Genomic DNA, 24372 nt, shown 5'->3' on the forward strand with positions numbered 1-24372 from the left:
TGGGAACAATCCTTAACATTTTTATTTTGCCATTAGCAGTATGTTCCTGCCCATCAGCTGTGTACAATATTACAACTTTTTTCAGTCTTCAGTTGGCCTTGGGAGCTTCCACTGTTCCTGTTTATTTAATCCCACTCCTGTTATTTTTGTGTTTTTTAGTACCACTCTTAGGCCTAGAAATTCGGTTGGTAGTGCCAGCGATTAGCGCCAAATGAGTCCGAAATTTGGGGAGTTACCCAATGTTCGGGCGGGCGCAATGAAGATAGCGACACCTCCCATATTGACAATACATTTAGTGCCTGTGCTAACTGTTAGCGCGCGCCCGCGTGCGCAGGCAGATCATGACGTAATTTCAGTGTGCAACGCCTTTTTGGCGCCCCTGACCAGATATTCGGTGGCGCCCAGAACCTTTCCGCCTAGCGCTATTAGTGACAGTTCGATGGAACGTTCCCAGGCCCTTCTCGGAGTCGGGGGGCGCTATTTAAAGGGGACAGCTCTAATATAAAAGCTGCAGCCACTTGGCCTGTTCATTGTGATTGTTGCTGGAGAGAGTTGGTGAGCTACTGTTGAGCAATTTTTTTGGGATTTAGCCTTCGAATACTTGGGACCTTCAGACCTGTCCGGAGCAGTTGGAGCGCTACACATTACAGCGTGTTGCCCGTCTGGCATCGGAATGGGAGCTGCTTTGGAGTGGAACGTCCTCATGGCCGGACACTTTGAAGGGGCACAGAGACGGCGGGAGAGAGGGCCGGGATTGGCCAGAAGGAGGAGGGGCAATGGAGGTCGGCCAATCCGAAGATACGCTGCGAGGGTATTCAGGCAGCAGGTGTCATACCTTGCCATGTCGGAGGAGCAGTGTGTGCGAAGGCTCCGATTCGGTAAGGAGGTTGTGACTGAGCTGTGCCACCTGCTTGCTGAGGATCTGCAGCCGCGTCTACGGTGCAGGACCTCTCTGTCAGTGGCCGTCAAAGTGACTGTTGCCCTCAACTTTTACGCCAGCGGATCATTTCAGTCAGCCACTGGGGACATTGCGAATATATCTCAGTTTGCAGTGCATTGTTGCATCCGGCAAGTGACAGCTGCCCTTTATAGAAGAAGGCGTCAATTCATCACCTTCCCTCTGACCCTGGAGATGCAGGCGGAGCACGCGCAGGGCTTCGCTGCTATTGCGGACTTCCCCATGCTGCAGGGGGCGATTGATTGCACACAAGTGGCTTTGCGGGCGCCATTACTGAATCCTGAGGACTTCCGCAACCGCAAGGGGTTCCACTCCCTCAATGACCAGCTGGTCTGTGACCACCGCCAAATGATCATGGCAGTCAACGCGCAATTCCCTGGGAGCAGCCACGTTGCGTTCATCCTGCGGCAGACCTCAGTTTCTGACCTTTTTGAGGGGCCGGCTCACCCACGAGGCTGGCTTCTTGGTGACAAGGGCTATCCTCTCTGCCCATGGCTCATGACCCCACTCCGTTTGCCCGCCACCCCGGCAGAAGAGCTGTACAACAGCAGCCATCAGGCGACCAGGAACATTGTGGAGCATACTATTGGTGTGCTCAAACAGCGTTTCCGCTGTCTAGACCATTCAGGGGGAGCGCTGCAGTACTCGCCGGAGCAAGTGGGTCGCATCGTCGTCGTCTGCTGCATGCTCCACAACTTGGCCATTCGACGAACCCAGCCAATGCCAGCTGTCCCTCAAGGTCCAGCAGAGCAGGTGGATGAGGAGGAGGAGGAGGAGGAAGAGCAGGAGGAGGAGGAGGAGGAGCATGCGGACGAGGAGGAGGAGGAAGATGGGAGGGCTCCTGAAACTGGAAGGGCCATCCGTCAGAGGCTCATCAGGACTCGGTTCGAGGCCCCTCTGACGGAATGATGGGTGTCAATCGTCCTGCGCATTTCGGATCGCACAAAGCCTCTGAAGGCCACCATGAGTGTAAATAGTTATGAGTACCATTGTAAATTAAAACTTCTTTATTGTCAAAAAAGTCCTTCCTTCCAGCATAACAACGTCATGTCAACAGAAACCATAACTAACAAAATAACAGTTAACTCTTTGGCAAAGCCACAATACTAAACAAACCATTTCCAACAATCACAACAGGTGAGGGAGTCCTTGAATTTGGGCAAAGAAACGTCTCAGCACCTCCCTCTACTGCTGGCCCCTTGATGGAGACTGTGGTAAACCACTGTTAACCTGTACATGCCTGTGTGGTAAACCACTGTTAACCCTGTACAAGTCCAGGCATGTCTCAGCCCCTGGCTCCACCCCTAAGCCCGGGTATAAAGGTGACTCACCACCCTTCCCCCGGGAGCTCTTAGGATGGATTCACTAGCAGAGGCATGCTCTAGTTCTTAGTCAATAAAAGCCTACTTCATATAAGTCCATTTCGTAGTCTTTGGTATTGTTGATAGCGCATCAGAGACCAACTTCTCTTTCGCGGTTGGCCCCTTCCCTCCCTGCTGCTCCTACGTAATTGAACCCCAGTGGCGGCGTCAAGGCTGGGGGACGCCTGCTGACTGTCTGGAAGCGCAGAAGCCCCTGAGGGACGGCCTGGACGACCTCTGGGCTTGGAGAGTGCGGAGGCTGGCTGCTTGATCTGGCCATGGCTGGAAGCAGTCTGCACTGCAGGTGGTGGCAGCTGCACTGCAGACGTAGCAGCGGTGGCATGAGCAATGGTCACCTGCCGAGAGAGGACACCTGCACCATGGTCGGGCGACACACGGGCTCTCTGAGGGGACCGGCTCGGCTCATCCGTCACAATCGACTGCTTCACTGATTCCTGGCCCCGTGTGGTACTGGAAGGGCCCGGGGTGATCCTAGCTGATGCAGATAGGGTGGCAGCAGTGAGAGTTCGCGTTGCCTCAATCTGGGTGTTGACGAGGCCAGCAAGTGACTGCGTGGCAGCAGTAAGGACCTGTGTGGCAGCTGCCAGTGCTTCGGAGAAGCCCTGGACAGTTCTTTCCATTGCTTCGGACAAGGCCGGAGCAGTCCGTTCCACTGCCTCGGACAAGCCCTGGACAGACCTTTCCAGGGATTGTCCAAAGCTCTGAACAGTCCTTTCCATAGCGGCCTCGAAGCCCTGGACAGTCCTCTCCATTGCTGCCCCGAATCCCTGGACAGTGCTCTCGATTGCTGCCCCAAAGTCCAGCACACTCTTTGCCAGTGTTTCTATCGACTGAGGCATCCTCCCCACTGCAGCCATGAGCTCAGTGTGCCTGAGCCGGGCCTGGGTGCTCATTTCAACCAGACTACGCACCTCCTCTGCACTCTGTGCAGCAGTCATCGCTCCCTGCCTTGCCCTCCGGGGAGCCGGCGCCCGAACTTGCCTACCCCCCTCGCGTAGCTGCAGGCCGCTTGTTCCGGCAACTGGCTCCTCATCAGAGCCCCCGCCCCTCCCCTCCAGGGAGCTACTATCCCCAGTCTGCAGATGTGTAGGCTCCCCTGAGGCTGGAACGGATGGTCCGGCATCCTCCTGATCCTCGCCTCCGGAGGCACTGGCACTGGCAGCTTCAGGGCGCGGATCCCGAGTTGGTGATGCAGCATCTGAAAGCAGGGAGGTGGAAGAGTGGCTTTAGCAAAAGGACAGGTTGGCGGCAAGGCATGCCAGATTGCGGCAAGGCTCTGACATGGCTCCACAATGAGAAAGCATGCTGGCAGGGGGACCAAGTGGAAGGAGATAGCTGTAAAAGGTGAGAACCTTACCATCGCTGTCGACAATGGGGTCGGCAGCTGCAGTGATAACAGGACCACTCAGACGTCCTCCAAGAATCTGGTGCACTCTCTCCTCGAGATCCGTGAGAGTGACCACTTGTGGAGGTCCGCCACCGGTTCGAAGCTGGTCCTTGCGGATCGTCGCCAGCTTGGACTGCAGGGGAAAGAAGGGGAAGTTCTGTAACATGATGCCCTGAGTGATCATCTCATGCCCCCCATGGTGCAAGAGCCCTTACATGATGCCCTGAGTGATCATCTCATGTCCCCCATGGTGCAAGAGCCCTTACATGACACCTTGAGTCAAATGTGCATGTGTGTGCCCAGAAAGGGCCATGGGTGCTTGCTGACAGATGGCCATTGGGGCATCGTGCACCCTGTAGCCATGAAGTCAGGTGCAGATGGAGGGAATCAGAAGTTTGCATAAACAACACTCACCCTAACAACCCGAGTGAGGTTGTTGAATTTCTTCCTGCATTGAACAGGGCTCCTGGTCGCCATGCTGCTGGAGTTGACCCTCTGACAAACATCACTCCAAGCTCGGCGGTACTCCTTTTGATTCGGCCTCCTGCCATTGTCAGGATAGAGAACATCTCGACGGCGCTCCACTGCGGACACCAACTGCTCCAGAGCCTCAGTGCTGAAGCGCTCTGCTCTCTGTCTCACCTTCTCCATCTTGACCAAGTTTTTTGCGCCAGAGAAGGGCGAGCGCCGATTCTGAGGCCTACAGGGCGATGAGTGTGGAAGCTGAGGCTGACTGACCCACCCCTTTAAGAGCCGGCCGGCGCCTGGAAGTCTCGTGGTTATCGGTAATTGAGATCACCTGCGCTGCGCTGCACCTGTCCGCGCCGATATTGGGTAGCGCCGGAAGTTTTGCGCCTTAGGCCCGTGCAACGTCTGAATTCGCGCCTTAATTCCTTTTGGGGGCGATGCAACCCAATATCGCACCAGGCGGCGATAAGTTTCGTCTGGCTATAATCTTTGCGCAGCGCCAGTTCTAACGCCTCAAGCGGGGCTATACCCAATTTCTAGGCCTTAATGTTTTTGTTATTTTTTAGCCCATTTTTAGTGCTGCTCCTGATGTTTGTGATTTTGTTTTAGTCCAAGCCCTAGTGCTTCTGTTCTTTTTCAGTTCCACTCCTAGTTTTGTGCTTTTTAAAAATTCACTCCTGGTATTTTGTTTTTTAGACTCACTTCAATATTTCTAATTTTTGAGTTCTATTCCTGGTGTAGGTTGTTTAAAGTAGAACTCTGCGGTGTTTTTTTAGTCCTGCTCCCAGTGTCTGTCTTTTATCTGTAGTCCACAGATCTTAAAACTTTCCAAACCCCAAGTGTCCATTCCTCAATTTTTGACTTTTTTCCCCCACTCAAACTTTATCCCGCCAACATTTTAAGTGCTCACCACTCACTACCACTAAATCTTTCATTACTTCCCATCACACACTACCAGCAACTTCTCTGCGGCAGAGAACGTGGCTTTTCACACAAATATAACAGGCTGTATTTTGTGGCCCCTACGGGTGCGTACGAGGTGTATACGCGCCCGTAGGGGCCGCGCAAGTTCCGGGTTTAGGCATGCAAAGCGCATGTGCTAAAAACCGGAACTTGCGATCTGTCAAGAATCTTCTTGACAGATCATCCGCATCCCCGGGAAAAGGGTGTCTGCGGGCAGAGAGCGAATGCCTGTGAAATTGTTATGCCTGGTAAAAGCAGGCGTATGGCTGCTTTAACCAGCATAAGACTTTTAAAGAACAGAAAAATAATTTTTTTCAATAATTTATACATTTAAAAATCTACGAAATAAGGTAAGTTTATTTTTAGCCCCATTAAAATATGTACATTTATTTTAATTAAATTACATTTTGATTAATTTTAAATATGTGATTTTTAAAATTTATTTGAAGTGTATATGTATTTTTGGGGGTATTCCCATTCATACTTATACTTATAGAAGTTCCATACTTACGGAATCCTCATAAGTATGAATGGGGATCCCTTTCCTTCATTTATTGGGCCGGCCCACGTGATCCCAGGGGTGCATGCGTCCCTGGGATACATGGGCCTCTACGCAGACCTACGCATAGAGGCCCAGGAACGCAAGTGTCCAAACCTCCGGGACCATCAGGTAAGTTTGTAGATTTTTTGCTGCTCGGAGGCATCTGCCAGTGGGACGCCTCCAACTGCAAATTCAGGGCCAACATTTTCTAAGTATTTTTATTTTATGGCTGATACACAAATTATTTTGGACAAATTATATTCAATACTTTATATACATTATGTAAAAATATTTACGATAGCAAAATACTGCGGATGTTGGAAATCTGAAATAACAACAGAAAACGCTGGAAAAACTCAGCAGGGTTCTGTAGAAGGGTTTCGACCCGAACCGTCGACTCTGTTACTCTCTCCACGGATGTTGTCTGGCCTGCTGAGTTTTTCCAGCGTTTTCTGCTGTTATTATGTAAAAATATTTATTGTACGCAATTTTTTATATCTATGAAATGCTTAATACTCTTCTGTGTAGCATATTTTTCCATAAATGTCACACTTACTTCCTGTACCAATTGCCCTGTCACACTTTGTTGACAACACCCCTAGTGTTACAAAAAAATGTATCATCCAACTCGCCATCAGCAATGCCACAGGAGTTCTGTTACTTAAAAAAAAAATTAAATGGTAAACATTGGGCCGGATTTTTCTGTGAAAATAACAGTGAGGCTAACAGCGCTCACCGTTATTTATGTGCAATCAGACAGCAACTTCCGGCAAGCACACATGCGCAGTTAAACGCGAAAATCCAGAAGTTGCTGTCTGAGATACGCTGCCCCTCTGTAAGCTGTGCGAAAGGGGCATCTTGCCGTCAGGGTCCCATTCAAATGTACTGAATGGCATGAAGTTCCTGTCCTTACATCGTAGATACGGACTAAACTCACCACTTGATCAGCCATGATCTTATTGAATGACGGAGCAGACTTGAGGGGCCATATGGCCTACTCCTGCTCCTATTTCTTTCTTATGTTCTTATGTTCCAGTCTAAATACCTGTTTAATGTTATGGTAAGTCTTTAATTACCGCCAAACAACCTCTCTGGCACTGAAAATTAACTTCTATAAATGTGGAATCTCATTCCTATAGCCTTTAGGTATTGTTGAGATTTAAAAAATAATTACTTTTTTTTTTGCTTTTTCTTTCTGTCTTTATGTCTCTTTCTCTCTCATAATCCAATCTTTCTTTCCCTCTCTTTATTTCGCTTTCTGTACCTGATTTGACATTGAATTCACCATTTTAGCTTGCACTTCCTGGTTCAGACTCTGCACTGATCATTAATGATTCTTTAATCTGATTGGTTAAGGAGATACACACTTGCTTGCCCTGTTCACACAGGTCACAGACGTCTTGTAGGGGAGGCTGCACTGTTTAAATGTTTGGCTGACAGCAACTTTTTGTGCAAAAGTCCATAGAAAGTCTATGGGGGAGTGCAAGTCTAACGAACAGCTGGTGCCGTTTGTTCACCGCTCACAGCAAAATCCGGCCCAATGAGTTTAAGGCTGCAGTTTACTTGGAGAAAATCATCTGACATTTATTTACTATTTGAGCTTTGCTGTTGTGGCTTATGATGTTGACTGAATCTATAGTGTAATTTACAATCATACTCACTCCCAATCATCCATAATTCAATCTATATCTAAAACATTGGTGGGAGTTGTTGAGTGGCCTCCAAACAGTAGTGGTAATGTAGGGGACAGCATCAAACAGGAAATTAGAGATGCAAGTAACAAGGGTACTACAATAATCATGGGTGACTTTAATCTACATATAGACTGGCCAAACTGTGGAGGATTAATTCCTGGAGTGTGTACGAGATGGTATTTTAGACCAGTAAGTTGAGGAGCCATCTAGTGAACAGCTTATCCTAGATTGGGTATTGTGCAATGAGAAGGGGTTAATTAATAATCTTGTTGTGCGGGGTCCTTTAGGGAAGAGTGACCATAACATGATAGAGTTCTTCATTAAAATGGAAAGTGAAGTAGTCCAATCTGAAACTGGGGTCCTAAATCTAAACAAAGGAAAGTAGGAAGCTATGAGGAGTGAGTTGGCTATGATAGATTGGGGAGCTTCATTAAAAGGCATGACGATGGATAGGCAATGGCTAACATTTAAGGAACGAATGCATGAATTGCAACAGTTATACATTCCTTTCTGGCGCAAAAACACAAAAGGAAAAGTGGCCCAACCATGGCTAACAAAAGAAATTAAGGATAGTTTTAGATCCAAAGAGGAGTCATATAAAGTTGCCAGAAAATGTAGCAAACCCAAAGATTGGGAGCAGTTTAGAATTCAGCAAAAAAGGACCAAGAGATTGATCAAGAGGGGAAAAATAGAGTATGAGAGTAAACTTGCAAGGAACATAAAAGCGGACTGTAAAAGCTTCTACAAGTATGTAAAAAGAAAAAGATTAGTGAAGACAAATGTAGATCCCTTACAGTCAGAAACGGGAGAATTTATAATGCGGAGCATGGAAATGGCAGGGCAATTAAACAACTACTTTGTTTCTGTCTTCACGGAAGAGGACACAAATAACTTCCCAGAAATGCTAGGGAACCAAGGGTCTAGTGGGAAGGAGGAATTGAAGGAAATTAGTACAGGAAACTCTCTTTTTACCGGCACCTAAATAACCGGAAATCTCTCTTAACCAGCAAAATGCAGGAGTAGGTTCAGGTAAGTTTTACTTCATATTAGTGGCCGTGTAACTGGGGTTCCTGGATCTATAGCTGTGTAACTGGGGTTACTGCACCTGTTACCATGCAACAGGACGCCTGGATCTGTCCCCGTGTAACCGGGTTTCCTGCACCTGTTGCCATGCAACAGGGATGCCTGGATCTGTGGCCGTGTACGGGGCTCTCGTACCTTAGTAAGTATACCTCTCTGTAATCTGGACTTTTTGATCAACCAGCACCACGCCAGTCCCGTCGGTGTCGGATAAAAAAGAGTTTCCTGTATTAGTAAAAAAATAGTGCTGGAGAAATGAATGGGACTGAAAGCCGATAAATCCCCAGGGCCTGATAATCTGCATCCCAGAGTACAAAAAAAGAGATACCGTGGAAATAGTGGATGCATTGGTTGTCGTCTTCCAAAATTCTACAGATTATGGAACAGTTCCTGCAGACTGGAGGGTGGCAAATGTAACCCCACTATTTAAAAAGGAGGGAGAGAGAAAACAGGGAACTACAGACTGGTTAGCCTAACATCAGTAGTAGGGAAAATGCTAGAGTCTGTTATAAAGGATGTGATAACAGGACATTTAGAAAATATCAACGGAATTAGACAAAGTCAACATGGATTGATGAAAGGGAAATCGTGTTTAACAAACTTACTGGAGTTTTTTGAGGATGTAACTGGTAGAATAGATAAGGGAGAACCAGTGGATATGGTGTATTTGGATTTTCAGAAGGCCTTTGATAAAGTTCAAACATAAGAGGTTAGTGTGCAAAGTTAAAGCACATGGGATTAGGGGTAATATACTGGCATGGATTGAAAATTGGTTAACAGACAGGAAACAGAGAGTAGGAATAAATGTGTCTTTTTCGGGGTGGCAGGCGGTGACTAGTGGGGTACCGCAGGGATCAGTGCTTGGGCCCCAGCTATTCACAATATATATCAATGATTTGGATGAGGGAACGAAATGTAATATTTCCAAGTTTGCTGATGTCACGACACTAGGTGGGATTGTGAGTTGTGAGGAGGATGCAAAGAAGCTTCAAGGCGATTTAGGCACGTTCAGTGAGTGGGCAAATACATGGCAGATGCAGTATAACGTGGATAAATGTGAATTTATCCACTTCGGTAGGAAAAACAGAAAGGCAGAGTATTATTAACTGACTGTGAGCAGCCGAGGAGGAGCAGACCTAGCCAGAAACCGGAGCAGAGGCCAGTAAATAAAGAACACGGTCGGAGAGGGGCCTGAACTCACTGCGAGCAGCCAAGGAGGAGCAGACCTAGCCGGGAACCAGAGCAGATGCCAGTAAATAAAGAGCGCGGTCGGAGAGTGGCCTGAACTCACTGTGAGCAGCCGAGGAGGAGCGGACCTAGCCGGGAACCAGAGCAGAGACCAGTAAATAAAGAGCACAGTCGGAGAGGGGTCTGAACTCACTGTGAGCAGCCGAGGAGGAGCAGACCTAGCCGGGAACCAGAGCAGAGGCCAGTAAATAAAGAGCGCAGTTGGAGAGGGGCCTGAACCCTCTGAGAGGAGAGAGAGAAGTATAAAGTAATCGAAGTGTGACGTCACCAGAAAGCAGGTAAGTGATTGGTTGGTGAGTATTTCTCTCTTTCTCGCTTTCTTCCAAACTTAAATTTTGTGGTTTATACTTTCTAAGGTGTCTGTGGTATAGCGGGGACTGTTGGTAAACAAGGGCCTTTCAGTATATCATTTAATTGTAGTGTAATTGGTGGGATTGATTTGATTTAATTTAATTTGAATTAATTAAAGGGTAAGTCATGGCAGGAGAGCTCGGCCCCGTGGCATGCTCCTCCTGCGCTATGTGGGAAATCAGGGACACTTCCTGTGTCCTGACGACCATGTGTGTGGGAAGTGTATCCAGCTGCAGCTACTAACAGACCGCATTTCGGCGCTGGAGCTGCGAGTGGATACATACTGGAGCATTCGCGATGCTGAGGATGTCGTGGATAACACGTTTAGGGAGTTGGTCACACCGCAGGTAAAGGCTGCACAGGCAGGAAGAGAATGGGTGACCACCAGGCAGAGTAGTAGGCGCAGGCAGGTAGTGCAGGGGTCCCCTGTGACCATCCCCCTCTCAAACAGATATACCGCTTTGGATATTGGTGAGGGAGATGGCTTATCAGAGGAAGGCAGCGACAGCCAACTTCCTGGCACCATGGGTGGTTCTGCTGCACAGGATGGGAGGAAAAAGAGTGGGAGAGCTATAGTAATAGGGGATTCTATTGTAAGGGGAATAGATAGGCGTTTCTGCGGCCGTAAACATGACTCCAGGATGGTATGTTGCCTCCCTGCTGCAAGGGTCAAGGATGTCTCAGAACGGCTGCAGAACATTTTGGAAGGGGAGGGTGAACAGCCAGTTGTCGTGGTGCATATAGGTACCAACAATATAGGTAAAAAACGGGATGAGATCCTAAAAGCTGAATATAGGGAGTTAGGAGGTAAATTAAAAAATAGGACCTCAAAGGTAGTAATCTCAGGATTGCTACCAGTGCCATGTGCTAGTCAGAGTAGAAATAGAAGGATATTTCAGATGAATACATGGCTAGAGGAATGGTGCAAGGGGGAGGGATTCAAATTCCTGGGACATTGGAACCAGTTCTGAGGGAGGTGGGACCAATACAAACCGGACGGTTTGCACCTGGGCAGGACCGGGACCGATGTCCCAGGAGGAGTGTTTGCTAGTGCTCTGGGGGCGGGTTTAAACTAAAATGGCAGGGGGTTGGAAACCTGAGCTGGGAGACAGAGGAAAGGGAAACAAGGATAGAAGCAAAAGACAGGAAGGAGAAAAACAAAGGTGGCAGTCAGAGAAATCAAGGGTTTAAATCAAACAAGGCCACAGTAAATAATAATTCTAAAAGGTGTGAGAGTGTTAATAAAACAAGCCTGAAGGCCTTGTGTCTTAATGCGAGGAGCATTCGTAATAAGGTGGATGAATTAGCTGCGCAGATAGAGGTAAACGGATATGATATGATTGGGATTACGGAAACATGGCTCCAGGGTGACCAAAGCTGGGAACTCAACATCCAGGGGTATTCAATATTCAGGAAAGATAGGCAAAAAGGAAAAGGAGGTGGGGTAGCATTACTGGTTAAAGAGGGGATTAACACAATTGGAAGGAAGGATATTAGCTCTGATGATGTGGAATCTGTATGGGTAGAACTGAAAAATACCAAGGGGCAGAAAAAGTTAGTGGGAGTGGTATACAGACCTCCAAACAGTATTCCGGAGGTTGGGAATGGGATTAAACGGGAAATTAGAGACGTGTGCAATAAAGGCACAGCAGTTATCATGGGTGACTTTAATCTACATATAGATTGGGCTAACCATAGATACATAGATACATAGAAGATAGGAGCAGGAGTAGGCCATTCAGCCCTTCGAGCCTGCTCCGCCATTCAATGAGATCATGGCTGATCATCCAAATTCAGTACCCAGTCCCTGCCTTCTCCCCATATCCCTTGATCCCTTTAGCCTCAAGAAATATATCCAACTCTTTCTTGAATATACTTAATGAACTGGCCTCCACCGCCCTCTGTGGCAGAGAATTCCACAGGTTCACCACTCTCTGGGTGAAGAAATTCCTCCTCATTTCAGTCCTAAATGGCTTACCCCTTATCCTTAGACTATGACCCCTGGTTCTGGACCCCCCGGCCATCAGAAACATCCTGCATCTAGTCTGTCCAGGCCTGACAGAATTTTATAGGTTTCGATGAGATCCCCTCTCAATCTTCTAAACTCCAGTGAGTATAAGCCCAATTGACACAATCTCTCCTCATACGTCATTCCTGCCATCCCAGGTATCAGCCTGGTGAACCTTCGCTGCACTCCTTCCATGGCAAGAACGTCCTTCCTCAGGTAAGGCGACCAAAACTGCACACAATACTCAAGGTGTGGTCTCACCAAGGCCCTGTACAACTGCAGCAAGACATCCTTGTTCTTGTACTCGAACCCTCTTGCTACGAAGGCCAACATACCATTTGCCTTCTTAACCGCCTGCTGCACCGGCATGCTTACCTTCAGCGACTGGTGTACAAGAACACCCAGGTCTCTTTGCACTTCCCCTTCTCCCAATCTATTACCATTCAAATAATAATCTGCCTTCCTGTTTTTGCCACCAAAGTGGATAACCTCACATTTATCCACATTATAGTGCATTTGCCATGTTTCTGCCCAATCACCCAACCTGTCCAAATCGTGCTGGAGTTTCACGACATCCTCCTCACAGCATTCCCTCCCCCCCAGCTCTGTGTCGTCTGCAAATTTGGAGATATTACATCCAATTCCCTCGTCCAGATCATTAATATATATTGTGAACAGCTGGGGTCCTAGGACCGATCCTTGCGGTACCCCACTAGTCACTGCCTGCCACTCGGAAAACGACCCGTTTATTCCAACTCTTTGCTTTCTGTCCGCCAACCAGTTCTCTATCCAAGTCAATACCTTGCCCCCAATCCCATGTGCCTTAATTTTGCACGCTAATCTCTTATGCGGGACCTTATCGAAAGCCTTCTGAAAGTCCAAATACACCACATCCACTGGTTCTCCCTTATCTATTTTACCAGTTACATCCTCAAAAAATTCCAGTAGATTAGTCAAGCATGATTTACCTTTTGTAAATCCATGTTGACTTTGTCCGATCCAGTCACTGCTTTCCAAGTGCTCTGCTATTACATCTTTTATAATGGACTCTAGCATTTTCCCCACTACCGATGTCAAGCTTACCGGTCTATAATTCCCCGCCTTTTCTCCACCACCTTTTTTGAATAGTGGGGTAACATTAGCTACCCGCCAATCCATGGGTACCGTTCCAGAGCCTATCGAGTTCTGGAAGATGACCAGCAATGCATCTACTATTTCTAGGGCCACTTCCTTAAGTACCCTGGGATGTAGATTATCAGGCCCTGGGGATTTATCGGCCTTCAGTCCCATCAATTTTCCTAACACCATTTCCCTACAAATACTGATTTCTTTCAGTTCCACCCTTTCATCAGACCCTATGTTCCCTGGCATCTCTGGGAGGTTATTTGTGTCCTCCTTTGTGAAGACAGAACCAAAATATGTATTTAGTTGGTCTGCCATTTCTTTGTTCCCCATTATAAATTCCCCCGATTCTGACTGCAAGGGACCTACGCTTGACTTCACCAATCTTTTTCTCTTCACATATCTATAAAAGCTTTTACAGTCAGTTTTTATGTTCTCTGCAAGCTTACTCTCATATTCTATTTTCCCTTTCTTAATTAATCCCTTTGTCCTCCTTTGTTGAATCCTAAACTGCTCCCAATCCTCAGGATTATTGCTTTTTCTGGCAAATTTATATGCCCTCTCCTTGGACCTTATGCTATCCCTAATTTCCCTTGTTAGCCACGGTTGGGTCACCTTTTTTCTTTTATTTTTATGCCAAACTGGGATGAACAAATTCTGTAGTTCATCCATTCGGTCTTTGAATGTTTGCCATTGCCTATCCATCGTCAACCCTTTGAGTGCCATTCCCCAATCAATCCTACCCAACTCGCTCCTCAGACCATCATAGTTTCCTTTATTTAAATTGAGGACCCTAGTCTCCGAGTCAACTACTTCATTCTCCATCTTAATGAAGAATTCGAGCATATTATGATCGCTCCGACCCAAGGGGCCTCTTACAACAAGATTGCTAATTAATCCTTTCTCGTTACATAATACCCAGTCTAAGATGGCCTGATCTCTGGTTAGTTCCTCGACATATTGGTCCAGGAAACCATCCCGTAAACACTCCAGGAATTCCTCCTCCACAGTATTGTTACTCATTTGGTTGGCCCAATCTATATATAGATTAAAGTCACCCATGATGACTGCTGTGCCCTTATTGCACGCTTCTTTAATTTCTCTTTTAATGCCATCCCCAACCTCCGCCTTACTGTTTGGAGGTCTATAAACCACTCCCACTAACGTTTTATTCCCCTTAGTATTTCTCAATTCCACCCATACAGATTCCACCTCATCAGAGATAATATCCTTCATTACAATTGTGTTAATCCCTTCTTTAACCAGTAATGCTGCCCCACCTCCCTTTCCTTTTTGCCTATCTTTCCTGAATATCGAATACCCCTGGATGTTGAGTTCCCAGTCCTGGCCTTCCTTGAGCCACGTTTCCGTAATCCCAACCAAATCGTATTTGTTTACTTCTATTTGCGCAGCCAATTCATCCACCTTATTACAAATGCTCCTCGCATTAAGACACAAAGCCTTCAGGCTTGTTTTTTTAACGCTCTTAGACCTATTAGAATTATTATTTACTGTGGCCACGTTTGATTTAATCCGTTGACTTCTCTGACTGCCACTTTTGTTTTTCTCCTTCCTATCTTTTGCTTTTATCCTTGTTTCCCTTTCCTCTGTCTCCCTGCTCAGGTTCCCAACCCCCTGCCATTTTAGTTTAAACCCTCCCCCACAGCACTAGCAAACACTCCCCCTAGGACATTGGTTCCAGCCCTGCCCAGGTGCAAACCGTCCGGTTTGAACTGGTCCCACCTCCCCCAGAACCGGTTCCAATGTCCCAGGAACTTGAATCCCTCCCCCTGGCACCATTCCTCTAGCCATGTATTCATCTGAAGTATCCTTCTATTTCTACTCTGACCAGCACGTGGCACTGGTAGCAATCCTGAGATTACTACCTTTGAGGTCCTGTTTTTTAATTTATCTCCTAACTCCCTATACTCCAAATTAGTAACAATACTGTGGAGGAGGAATTCCTGGAGTGTATGTCGAGGAACCAACTAGAGATCAGGCCATCTTAGACTGGGTATTATGTAATGAGAAAGGAATAATTAGCAATCTTGTTGTGCAAGTCCCCTTGGGTCGGAGCGATCATAATATGATAGAATTCTTCATTAAGATGGAGAGTGAAGCAGTTGACTCAGAGACTAGGGTCCTGAATTTAAATAAAGGAAACTACGATGGTATGAGACGGGAGTTGGGTAGGATTGATTGGGGAATGTTACTCAAAGGGTTGATGGTGGATAGGCAATGACAAACATTCAAAGATTGCATGGATGAACTACAGAATTTGTTCATCCCTGTTTGGCATAAAAATAAAACAAAAAGGTGACTCAACCGTGGCTAACAAGGGAAATTAGGGATAGCATAAGATCCAAGCAGAGGACATACAAATTGGCCAGAAACAGCAGTCAACCTGAGCAGTTTAGGATTCAGCAAAGGAGGACAAAGGGATTAATTAAGAGGGGGAAAATAGAGTATGAGTGTAAGCTTGCAGGCAACATAAAAACTGACTGTAAAAGCTTTTATAGATATGTGAAGAGAAAAAGATTGATGAAGTCAAGCGTAAGTCCCTGGCAGTCAGAATCAGGGGAATTTATAATGGGGAACAAAGAAATGGCAGACCAATTAAATACATACTTTGGTTCTGTCTTCACAAATGAGGACACAAATAACCTCCCAGAGATGTCGGGGAACATAGGGTCTAATGAGAGGGAGGAACTGAAAGAAATCAGTATTTGTATGGAAATGGTGTTAGGGAAATTGACGGGATTGAAAGCCGATAAATCCCCAGGGCCTGCTAATCTACATCCTAGGGTACTTAAGGAAGTGGCCCTAGAAATAGTAGATGCATTGCTGGTCATCTTCCAAAATTCTATAGACTCTGGAACAGTTCCCATGGATTGGAGGGTAGCTAATGTTACCGCTCTATTCAGAAAAGGTGTTAGGGAGAAAACGGTGAATTATAGACTGGTAAGCCTGACATCGGTAGTGGGGAAAATGCTAGAGTCCATTATAAAAGATGCAATAGCAGAGCACTTGGAAAACAGTGACAGGATTGGACAAAGTCAACATGGATTTACAAAAGGTAAATCGTGCTTGACTAATCTACTGGAATTGTTTGAGGATGTAACTGGTAGAATAGATAAGGGAGAACCAGTGGATGTGGTGTATTTGGACTTTCAGAAGGCTTTCGATAATGTCCCACATAAGAGATTAGCGTGTAAAGTTAAGGCACATGGAATTGGGGGCAAGGATAGAGAACTGGTTGGCAGACAGGAAGCAAAGAGTTGGAATAAACAACTCTTTTTCCGAGTGGCAGGCAGTGACTAGTGGGGTAACGCAGGGATCGGTCCTAGGACCCCAGCTATTCACAATATATATAAATGATCTAGACGAGGGAACTAGATGTAATATCTCCAAGTTTGCAGACGACACAAAGCTGGGTGGGCGTGTGTGCTGTGAGGAGGATGCCGAGAAACTCCAGTATGATTTGGACAGATTGGGTGATTGGGCAGAAGCATGGCAGATGCAGTATAATGTGGATAAATGCGAGGATATCCACTTTGGTGGCAAAAACAGGAAGGCAGATTATTATCTGAACGGCAATAGATTGGGAGAAGGGGAAGTGCAACGAGACCTGGGTGTCCTTGTGCACCAGTCGCTGAAGGTAAGCATGCAGGTGCAGCAGGCGGTTAAGAAGGCAAATGGTATGTTGGCCTTCGTAGCGAGAGGGTTCGAGTACAAGAACAACGATGTCTTGCTGCAGTTGTACAGGGCCTTGGTGAGACCACACCTTGAGTATTGTGTGCAGTTTTGGTCGCCTTATCTGAGGAAGGATGTTCTTGCCATGGAAGGAGTGCAGCGAAGATTCACCAGACTGATACCTGGGATGGCAGGAATGATGTATGAGGAGAGATTGGGTCAATTGGGCGTATACTCGCTGGAGTTTAGAAGAATGAGAGGGGATCTCATTGAAACTTATTAAATTCTAACAGGACTAGACAGACTAAATGCAGGAAGGATGTTCCCGATGGCCAGGGAGTCCAGAACCAGGGGTCACAGTCTAAGGATAAGGGGTAAGCCATTTAGGACAGAGATGAGGAGGAATTTCTTCACCCAGAGAGTGGTGAACCTGTGGAATTCTCTACCACAGAAGGCAGTGGAGGCCAGTTCATTAAATACATTCAAGAAGGAATTAGATATATTTCTTAAGGCTAAAGGGATCAAGGGATATGGGGAGAAGGCAGGGACAGGGTACTGAATTTGGATGATCAGTCATGATCTCATTGAATGGCGGAGCAGGCTCGAGGGGCCAAATGTCCTACTCCTGCTCCTATCTTCTATGTTTCTATGTACGACATTTAGGACTGAGATGAGGAGAGTTTTCTTCACTCAGAGGGTGGTGAACCTGTGGAATCCTCTGACATAGAAAGCTGTGGAGGCCAAGTCACTGAATATATTTAAGAAGGAGATAGATAAATATCTAGACACAAAAGGCATCAAGGGGTTTGGGGGGAGAGCGGGAATATGGTATTGAGATAGAGGATCGGCTATGATCATATTGAATGGTGGAGCAGGCTCGAAGGGCCGAATGGCCTACTCCTGCTCCTATTTTTTTATGTTTTATATTCTATGTTTCTACTTGTTTGTGATATCATTACTGCAATTTTACCAGGAAATTTGAAGTAGACTAAAGGGAAATTCCGTGTATACCTTATATGGGATTTTTAATGTACAGTACATGCTTCTTTGAACGGACTTAGAAGATTCTATCTGTAGTGTATGTACTTTGCAGAAGGAACTGTATTCTGCAGCCCCTGTATACTGCAGTACCAGTAGTGACCACCCCTGTATATAAGCCTGTGTAGTAACTTTTGCATAGTAGTTCCAGTTTGTCTCCACTCAGTAAAGACCTGTTATAACCAACTCCTGCAGTCCGTGTCTCAATTACACATGGACATAATACTATCCAGAAAACTTTTCTACAGTTCTGAAAATGTAAGTTTTTCATGACTCTTCATCAACGTGATCCACAGATGTCACATTTCTCTACCTGAAAAATTATTCTATGAACAGAGCCCATCTTTTAAACCAAGGAGTGTGTATGAATCGACCTATTTTTATCAAAGAACCCTTGAACATAGTTTTAAACATCTATGCCTTTTTTAACTGAAATTTGAACTGGTATGTTAAAAGGTCAATGTAAAAGTCAAGCCACAAACTGACGCTAAAAATATATACCACAGATTCCCCCGTGATCCATTTCAAGATATGAAATAATAAAGTGAAATAATAAAGAGCACTTTTGGAACATGTGATTTATTTATTGATTGATTTTTTTGCAAAAATGATGGGCAAAGGACTGGAAACTGTGGGAATTGTAATCTGTTCCATTTAGCTTTAAATTTTATTATCGTACCATCACCTTAATTATTTAATTACCCTCTTAGTACAATTAATGAACTCCTCATCTCCCTCAGTCTTTTCTTCCTACAATCTGCATACTTTTGAACTGATGTACCTAGCTGCTTATAATTTCTACAAAATCTTTCAACCTTGGTGTTCTCCTGCAATATGAGTCTTGTCAATTCACCTACGTCCTCAATAACGTGTGTAATCCTGGGACTAGGTACTTCCACACAATTAACAATTTGCACTAGAATGAATAAAGGACTGGTCACACACAATTCTTTCGTACATGCGTTGGTGTTTCTGTATTTGGGTTGTTATATAAAATGTAAGGGAAATGATAAAAAAGGACTCAAAATGAGCTACTTTGTTTCTCAGGTGATTTTATTACTGCATTGTACAATCATGAAATGTTGCCTTCGCCTGTTCTTCCTTGTTTATCTGCATTTTGATTCATACTGATTAGGTCAAGCGACTAAATGGTATTGAAATTGCAAATAAGCAGGTGACAACTGATCTAAAAGCCAAACTGTTATACAATGAAGTGTTTATATTGACTGATGTGTTTATGTCTGTTCATGTGCCGAATTAAGGGAGGTATTTTTACATATGAAATGATGGAAGAAAAATCAAGGGGGAGAAATTCACCTGGTTTGTGTCTCCCATTAGCGCCTGCGGGGGGCGGTACCGGAGCAGTAAGGGGTTACGGACCGGGCGTGGTGAATTCACCGACGCACACGAACTTCCCTGGCAGTTTTGCGCTGGCGCTGACACTTACCGCCTCACTCTATTGCGCCCCGTAGACCGTGACGTCATCAGGTGCGCAGTGCCCCGTTACCGCCCCGGATCTGATATTCGCTCTTACTCCCTGCTGCATCGCCGGACATCAACAGCAGCAGCAGCAGGAGGCGTTGTCACCTCGGCTGGCAAACTTTATTCTTCGCACCAGTCTGGTGCCTGCTGAATGTTTTTCCAAGAGGCGGGATAGGTCCTTAAGGCCCTTAACAACCAGTTAATTGCCTCTATAATCCCATTTTGAGAGGCCTTTCTGATTTTAACACATTTCCCCCGTCCTGCACGTCTCCTCTGGAACACGGCAGTTAATCCTAGCAGCCTCACAAGTGGATTGCTTACTAACACGAAGGTCTCACCGAGGTATGAGTGTCTGCGCTGGTGCTGGGTGCACTGAATTCTGCTGATGCTGCGCCCTCAGAGGTTGCAGCTTCCTCTGAGGAGTCTTGAGGCTCAGGCTGTTCCTCCTGGACAGTGGGGACGGGGGCTCTTGATGCAGCTGTGGGGGAGTAAAGGAAAGAGTTAGAGATGTGAGGTAAAGGTTGCATGCATATTGAATTGTGCAGATGATCATAAGTCAATCTGTTAAGAGCATCAGGATCATTATCAGTCACTCATGCAATGTCAATGAGAGAGATGCTAAACTATTCTGTCACCAGCTTGTTGTGATGTGCCCATCTGTCCGTTCCCCACTTGCGAATCGTCCTCCACTCCGGCAATCTCCAGGGCCGCCTCCTCTGAAGTGGTGAGCTGGACTACTGAGGGTGGCCCTCCTCCTGTCCTCGCTCTTTCCCTCTTATTGTGGGCTCTATTTTCCTGCAATGAGGGACACAAGTTGAGCTTGAATGAGAATGAAGGAGTGAGTGGAGAGAATCCATAGCATAGATGATTAGAAGGAGACAAAGGGCCCTCCCTGTGTGTTGTAAGTTGTTGTCATTGCATCACAGTGATAGGGAGTGTGAGGGCTGCATGGTCGAATAGTTAAGTGAATGTGACCAGAGAGGGAGTGGGTAAGGGTGCAGGGATGTAAGGGTCAAGTGGGATGTGGAGGAAGAGGTTGGCAAAGCAGAGTGTTGGTGATGAGAGGCGATGGGGATCAGATTGAGGCTGATGGGAATGTCATACTCACTTTTCCTGTGTGGAGAAGGTCATGAAACCTCTTCCTGCACTGCATCCAGGTTCTGCTGCACATAGAAATTGCATTTACCTCTTGGGCCATGTGCAGCCAAGCAGCTTTAGTCTGCTGGGGAGGCTTTTTCCTCCCTGAGGAAGGGAAGAGCACCTCCTTATTTGCTCTTGCTCCCTCCACCAGAGCTTGGAGGGAGGCCTCATCGAATCTTGGAGCACACTTTGGTCTACTGGTGGACATAATTGATGAAGGAAGCGCTCAGTACAATGGGCATAAAGTTTAAAGGCTGAAAAAGAAGTAAGGCTGCTTGCAGGCCTGAAATCTAGCAGCATCGATGACGTCATCGGAGGCGACTTTTTGTATGAAAAGGCTCATTGGGCCAGGGGTTTCCACACGCTGCAAATCAAGTACCCAGTTAGGGCAAAATCGCACTTTTGTCCCACTTCACATTGGAGTCGAGATCCTGACACGACAAGCCCCTGACACGCCCCCAGCCCGCCCCCAATGGCAAAATCGAGCCCTTTGTCTCCTACTATTTATATCATTCGATCTCTCACGTACCCATTTTAACAGTCTTTTTATTTACATCACGTTTGTTCATATTCTCCTTACTACACAGTAGTCTTCCTTCTGACTTTAAATCAGCATTCTGCCCAATTTAAATTCTCACTGAACCTGCTACATAATTTTACTAAACTTCAATCGTTTAAACATCTTTTCAGCATCTTCCCGACCACCAAGAGCTTTAAAAGAATTAGTAACAGGCCTACATTTATTCTTTTGACGTTGATTAGTTTTTCTTTTCATTTCACTAAGTATATCCATTATCTGTCTTTCTTAAAGACTTAAGGGGGAATTTTGCCGGCACTCGGGGCGGGTTTGTAGGCGGGACTGCTGGCAAAATTGCAAAGATTGACAGTGGGTCCCGAACCCGCTGTCAACCTGCCTCCATACAATCTTCCCAAGTGTTGGGTCCCCGATTTGCGCAGAGACCCGACACCTAGCAGCGGGAAGAGGATTATAGGCACTTAACTGCTTGTTAACAGGTAGTTAATAGGCAGTTAAGAGGCTTTTTTTCAATTTTGACAAATTCAGACTGTGGGCTTCCCGACGTCCGGACACCACGCCAGGGTAAGTGTGGCGTGCTGTGGGTCTACTTTAAGGTTTGTGCATTGATGTCAGCTGCAAAAGTGTTGTGAAGGATCCAGTGGTACACTGGTGAGTTTCAGAGGTAAGAAAATGTTGGGAAAATCATTTTTAATGTATTTAGACTTTTCTGTAGGTAACAAGGTTTGAAGTGTTTGTGTAGTCCCACCTCATTGGGAGAACCTCTCTAACCAGTGATAGATCGCTTCTGTAACTTCATCTGCAGCTGCCATCTGTTTTATCCTAAGGAGAGATTCACTGGAGAGCCTGGGTGCAAGGGCTCACCTTTGTAGTGATTGGCAGTGTTTGCAGCACCTCAATGCTGTCAAACACTAAAAAATTATCTGTCAAAAAAAAATGTGCACGGCCCCTTTAAGAAAACCGGTAGATGACGTGTCATCAACTGATGTCATCTGACACCGGCTTTCTCTTAATTGTCCGGCAAGCCCGCAGGGCGAGCTTAACAAAACCAACTGATGCAAAATAGCGTCTTTGCGTCGGACGTTGTTGGGGGCGGGATCGGAACCCGGAAGGCAGCAGTCCCACATAAGAACATAAGAACATAAGAAATAGGAGCAGGAGTAGGCCAATCGGCCCCTTGAGCCTGCTCCGCCATTCAATAAGATCATGGCTGATCTGATCCTAACCGCCAATCCACTATCACAGAACCATCTCCTGAATCTAACAGAATTAGACACACGAAATAGGAGCAGGATCAGGCTACACGGCCCCTGGGCCCGCTCCACTACCCACAGGGCCATGACCGATCTGAACCTAGACTCATGTCCAAATTCCTGCCCGCTCCCCGTAACCCTTAATTCCCTTTACTTCTAGGAAACTGTCTATTTCTGTTTTAAATTTATGTAATGATGTAGCTTCTACAGCTTTTTGGGGCAGCATATTCCATGGACCTACCACCCTCTGAGTGAAGTAGTTCCTCCTCATCTCAGTTTTGAAAGAGCAGCCCCTTATTCTAAGACTATGCCCCCTAGTTCTAGTTTCACCCATCATCGAGAACATCTTCCCCGTATCCACCCGATCCAACCCCTCCACAATCTTATATGTTTCAATAAGATGTCCCGCTCCCAATTCGCACCGAAAGGTAAGATCGCGGCCTTAGTGATACACAGATGGACAACATGGTATCATAGTTGTGAATTATTTGAGGTGTTCCTAAGATTTGACATTGTCTTTGAAAGCAATAAGCCGTGCTATAATATTCTTTTAGAACATATTTGAGAACTATTTGGGAAGAATTATCATTTAATTTCAGTATTACATTTTAGGCTACTCATTTCATTGAACAAGTAAAGCATAATCTTTGTTTGGTATGTGTTTCAGCTCTTCATCGTGTGATAAAGTAGCAGTCGAGCAGCACCTTACATTGTTATTGTCACAGCCCAACTGCAACTGGAACTTACTACTGCAAATGCTTATGCTTCAGGACTGTCTTGTACCTCGAATTCTGCTGAATAACATGTGTAAGTATAAGGTATTGTAAAATAATCTCAAAGGTTGCTATTAAATGTAAACTAAAAAAAATTAGCTTTTTGCAAGGGATATGGTAATGCATAATAAAGTCTATGCAGAAGTGTATTCAAGAGTTGGGACTGGAGATGGTTGAGAGTTCACAGGATAGAGAAAATGGCCGCGATTTCCCCTACCTCAGCGGGTCGTGGTTGGTGGCGGGTCCCAACCTCGCTGCTGGCTCCAGCCTGCTGTGTAGAATGATTTTACATTGATTGGGCTGGTTAAGCCCGCCCAGCGTGTTTGCCAGCCAATTGGAAGAAGCGGGTCTGATGACGTCATTTGATGACACATCATCAGCCGGTTTCCTTAAAGGGACCATGCGCAAATTTATTTTGACAGTTGTGCTGTCAGTGTTCTACAGCATTGAGGTGCTGCAAACACTGACAAGCACTGCACAGAGGTGCACAGCTGCTTATGGAGGGAGTCACAGCACGCAGGGAGATTCTCTTCCCTTCCAGTGGGCAGAAGAGATCTCCCCAGGAGACCAACGCAGCCTGGTTGCACATTGCACAGGAGAACACAAGCAGGGATGTTGTCAGGAGGACCAACCTGCAGTGGCGCAAACCTTTCAATGATCTCAGTAGATCACAAAACGTTACTGCAAAGCCACACTCTACCTCATCCTGCTGTGCCACTCATCACATCACTCTGCCTTCCCTACCCTACTCCTGCACATCCTTACTCACACCAACTTACCTTGCACCTCCACCCATCCCTCTCTATCTATATTATCACTTCCCCATCTCACTAGCCACCCCTCACACTCACCCTCATCCTTGTCCAATCATACCAACTAACAACACACAAGGGTAGGCACATGGGTGTTTTAGCCAATGTTCATGTATAGTTTCTGTTAATGTTCTGTCAAACATTGAAACCTTTATTTTCAACACTTTGCGTTCTTGGACAGATCTGTGTGCACCTTTGGAAATGGCTTAGTGAGTTGCAGTGAATGGTGAGACATAAGGGTAACCCCCCCCCCCCGGCAATGGTGATGAGTGTGAAAGGAATAGCTTGGGCATTGTAGGGATGCTTTATGGTGTTGGTGTGGGGGTGGTGCCAACCTGGCGCATCATGTGGCAGCCAGGGTGTACAGCGTCAAGTGAAGTAAATCTGGCCTCCTGGGCAGCATTGTGGTTGGGTGCTGATGCCCTGTGTCCTGTCCTGTCCTGT

The 24372-nt window shown here is 46.2% G+C and overlaps 1 protein-coding gene across 2 annotated transcripts in view; it reads left to right on the plus strand.

Annotated features, from left to right (window-relative positions):
- The window catches only part of kiaa0825 (KIAA0825 ortholog), a 755168-nt gene that overhangs the window by 280133 nt on the left and 450663 nt on the right, over window positions 1-24372 (plus strand). For both annotated transcript variants that reach the window (XM_085988737.1, XM_085988745.1), the window contains one exon: window positions 23011-23150. In XM_085988737.1, the coding sequence (XP_085844863.1) occupies window positions 23011-23150 (140 nt within the window). The remainder of the gene's footprint in view (window positions 1-23010; window positions 23151-24372) is intronic.

The sequence above is a fragment of the Somniosus microcephalus genome, chromosome 1, assembly GCF_052327205.1.
Source record: "Somniosus microcephalus isolate GS21.2 chromosome 1, FLI_Smic_1.0, whole genome shotgun sequence".
Classification (NCBI taxonomy): Eukaryota; Metazoa; Chordata; class Chondrichthyes; order Squaliformes; family Somniosidae; genus Somniosus; species Somniosus microcephalus.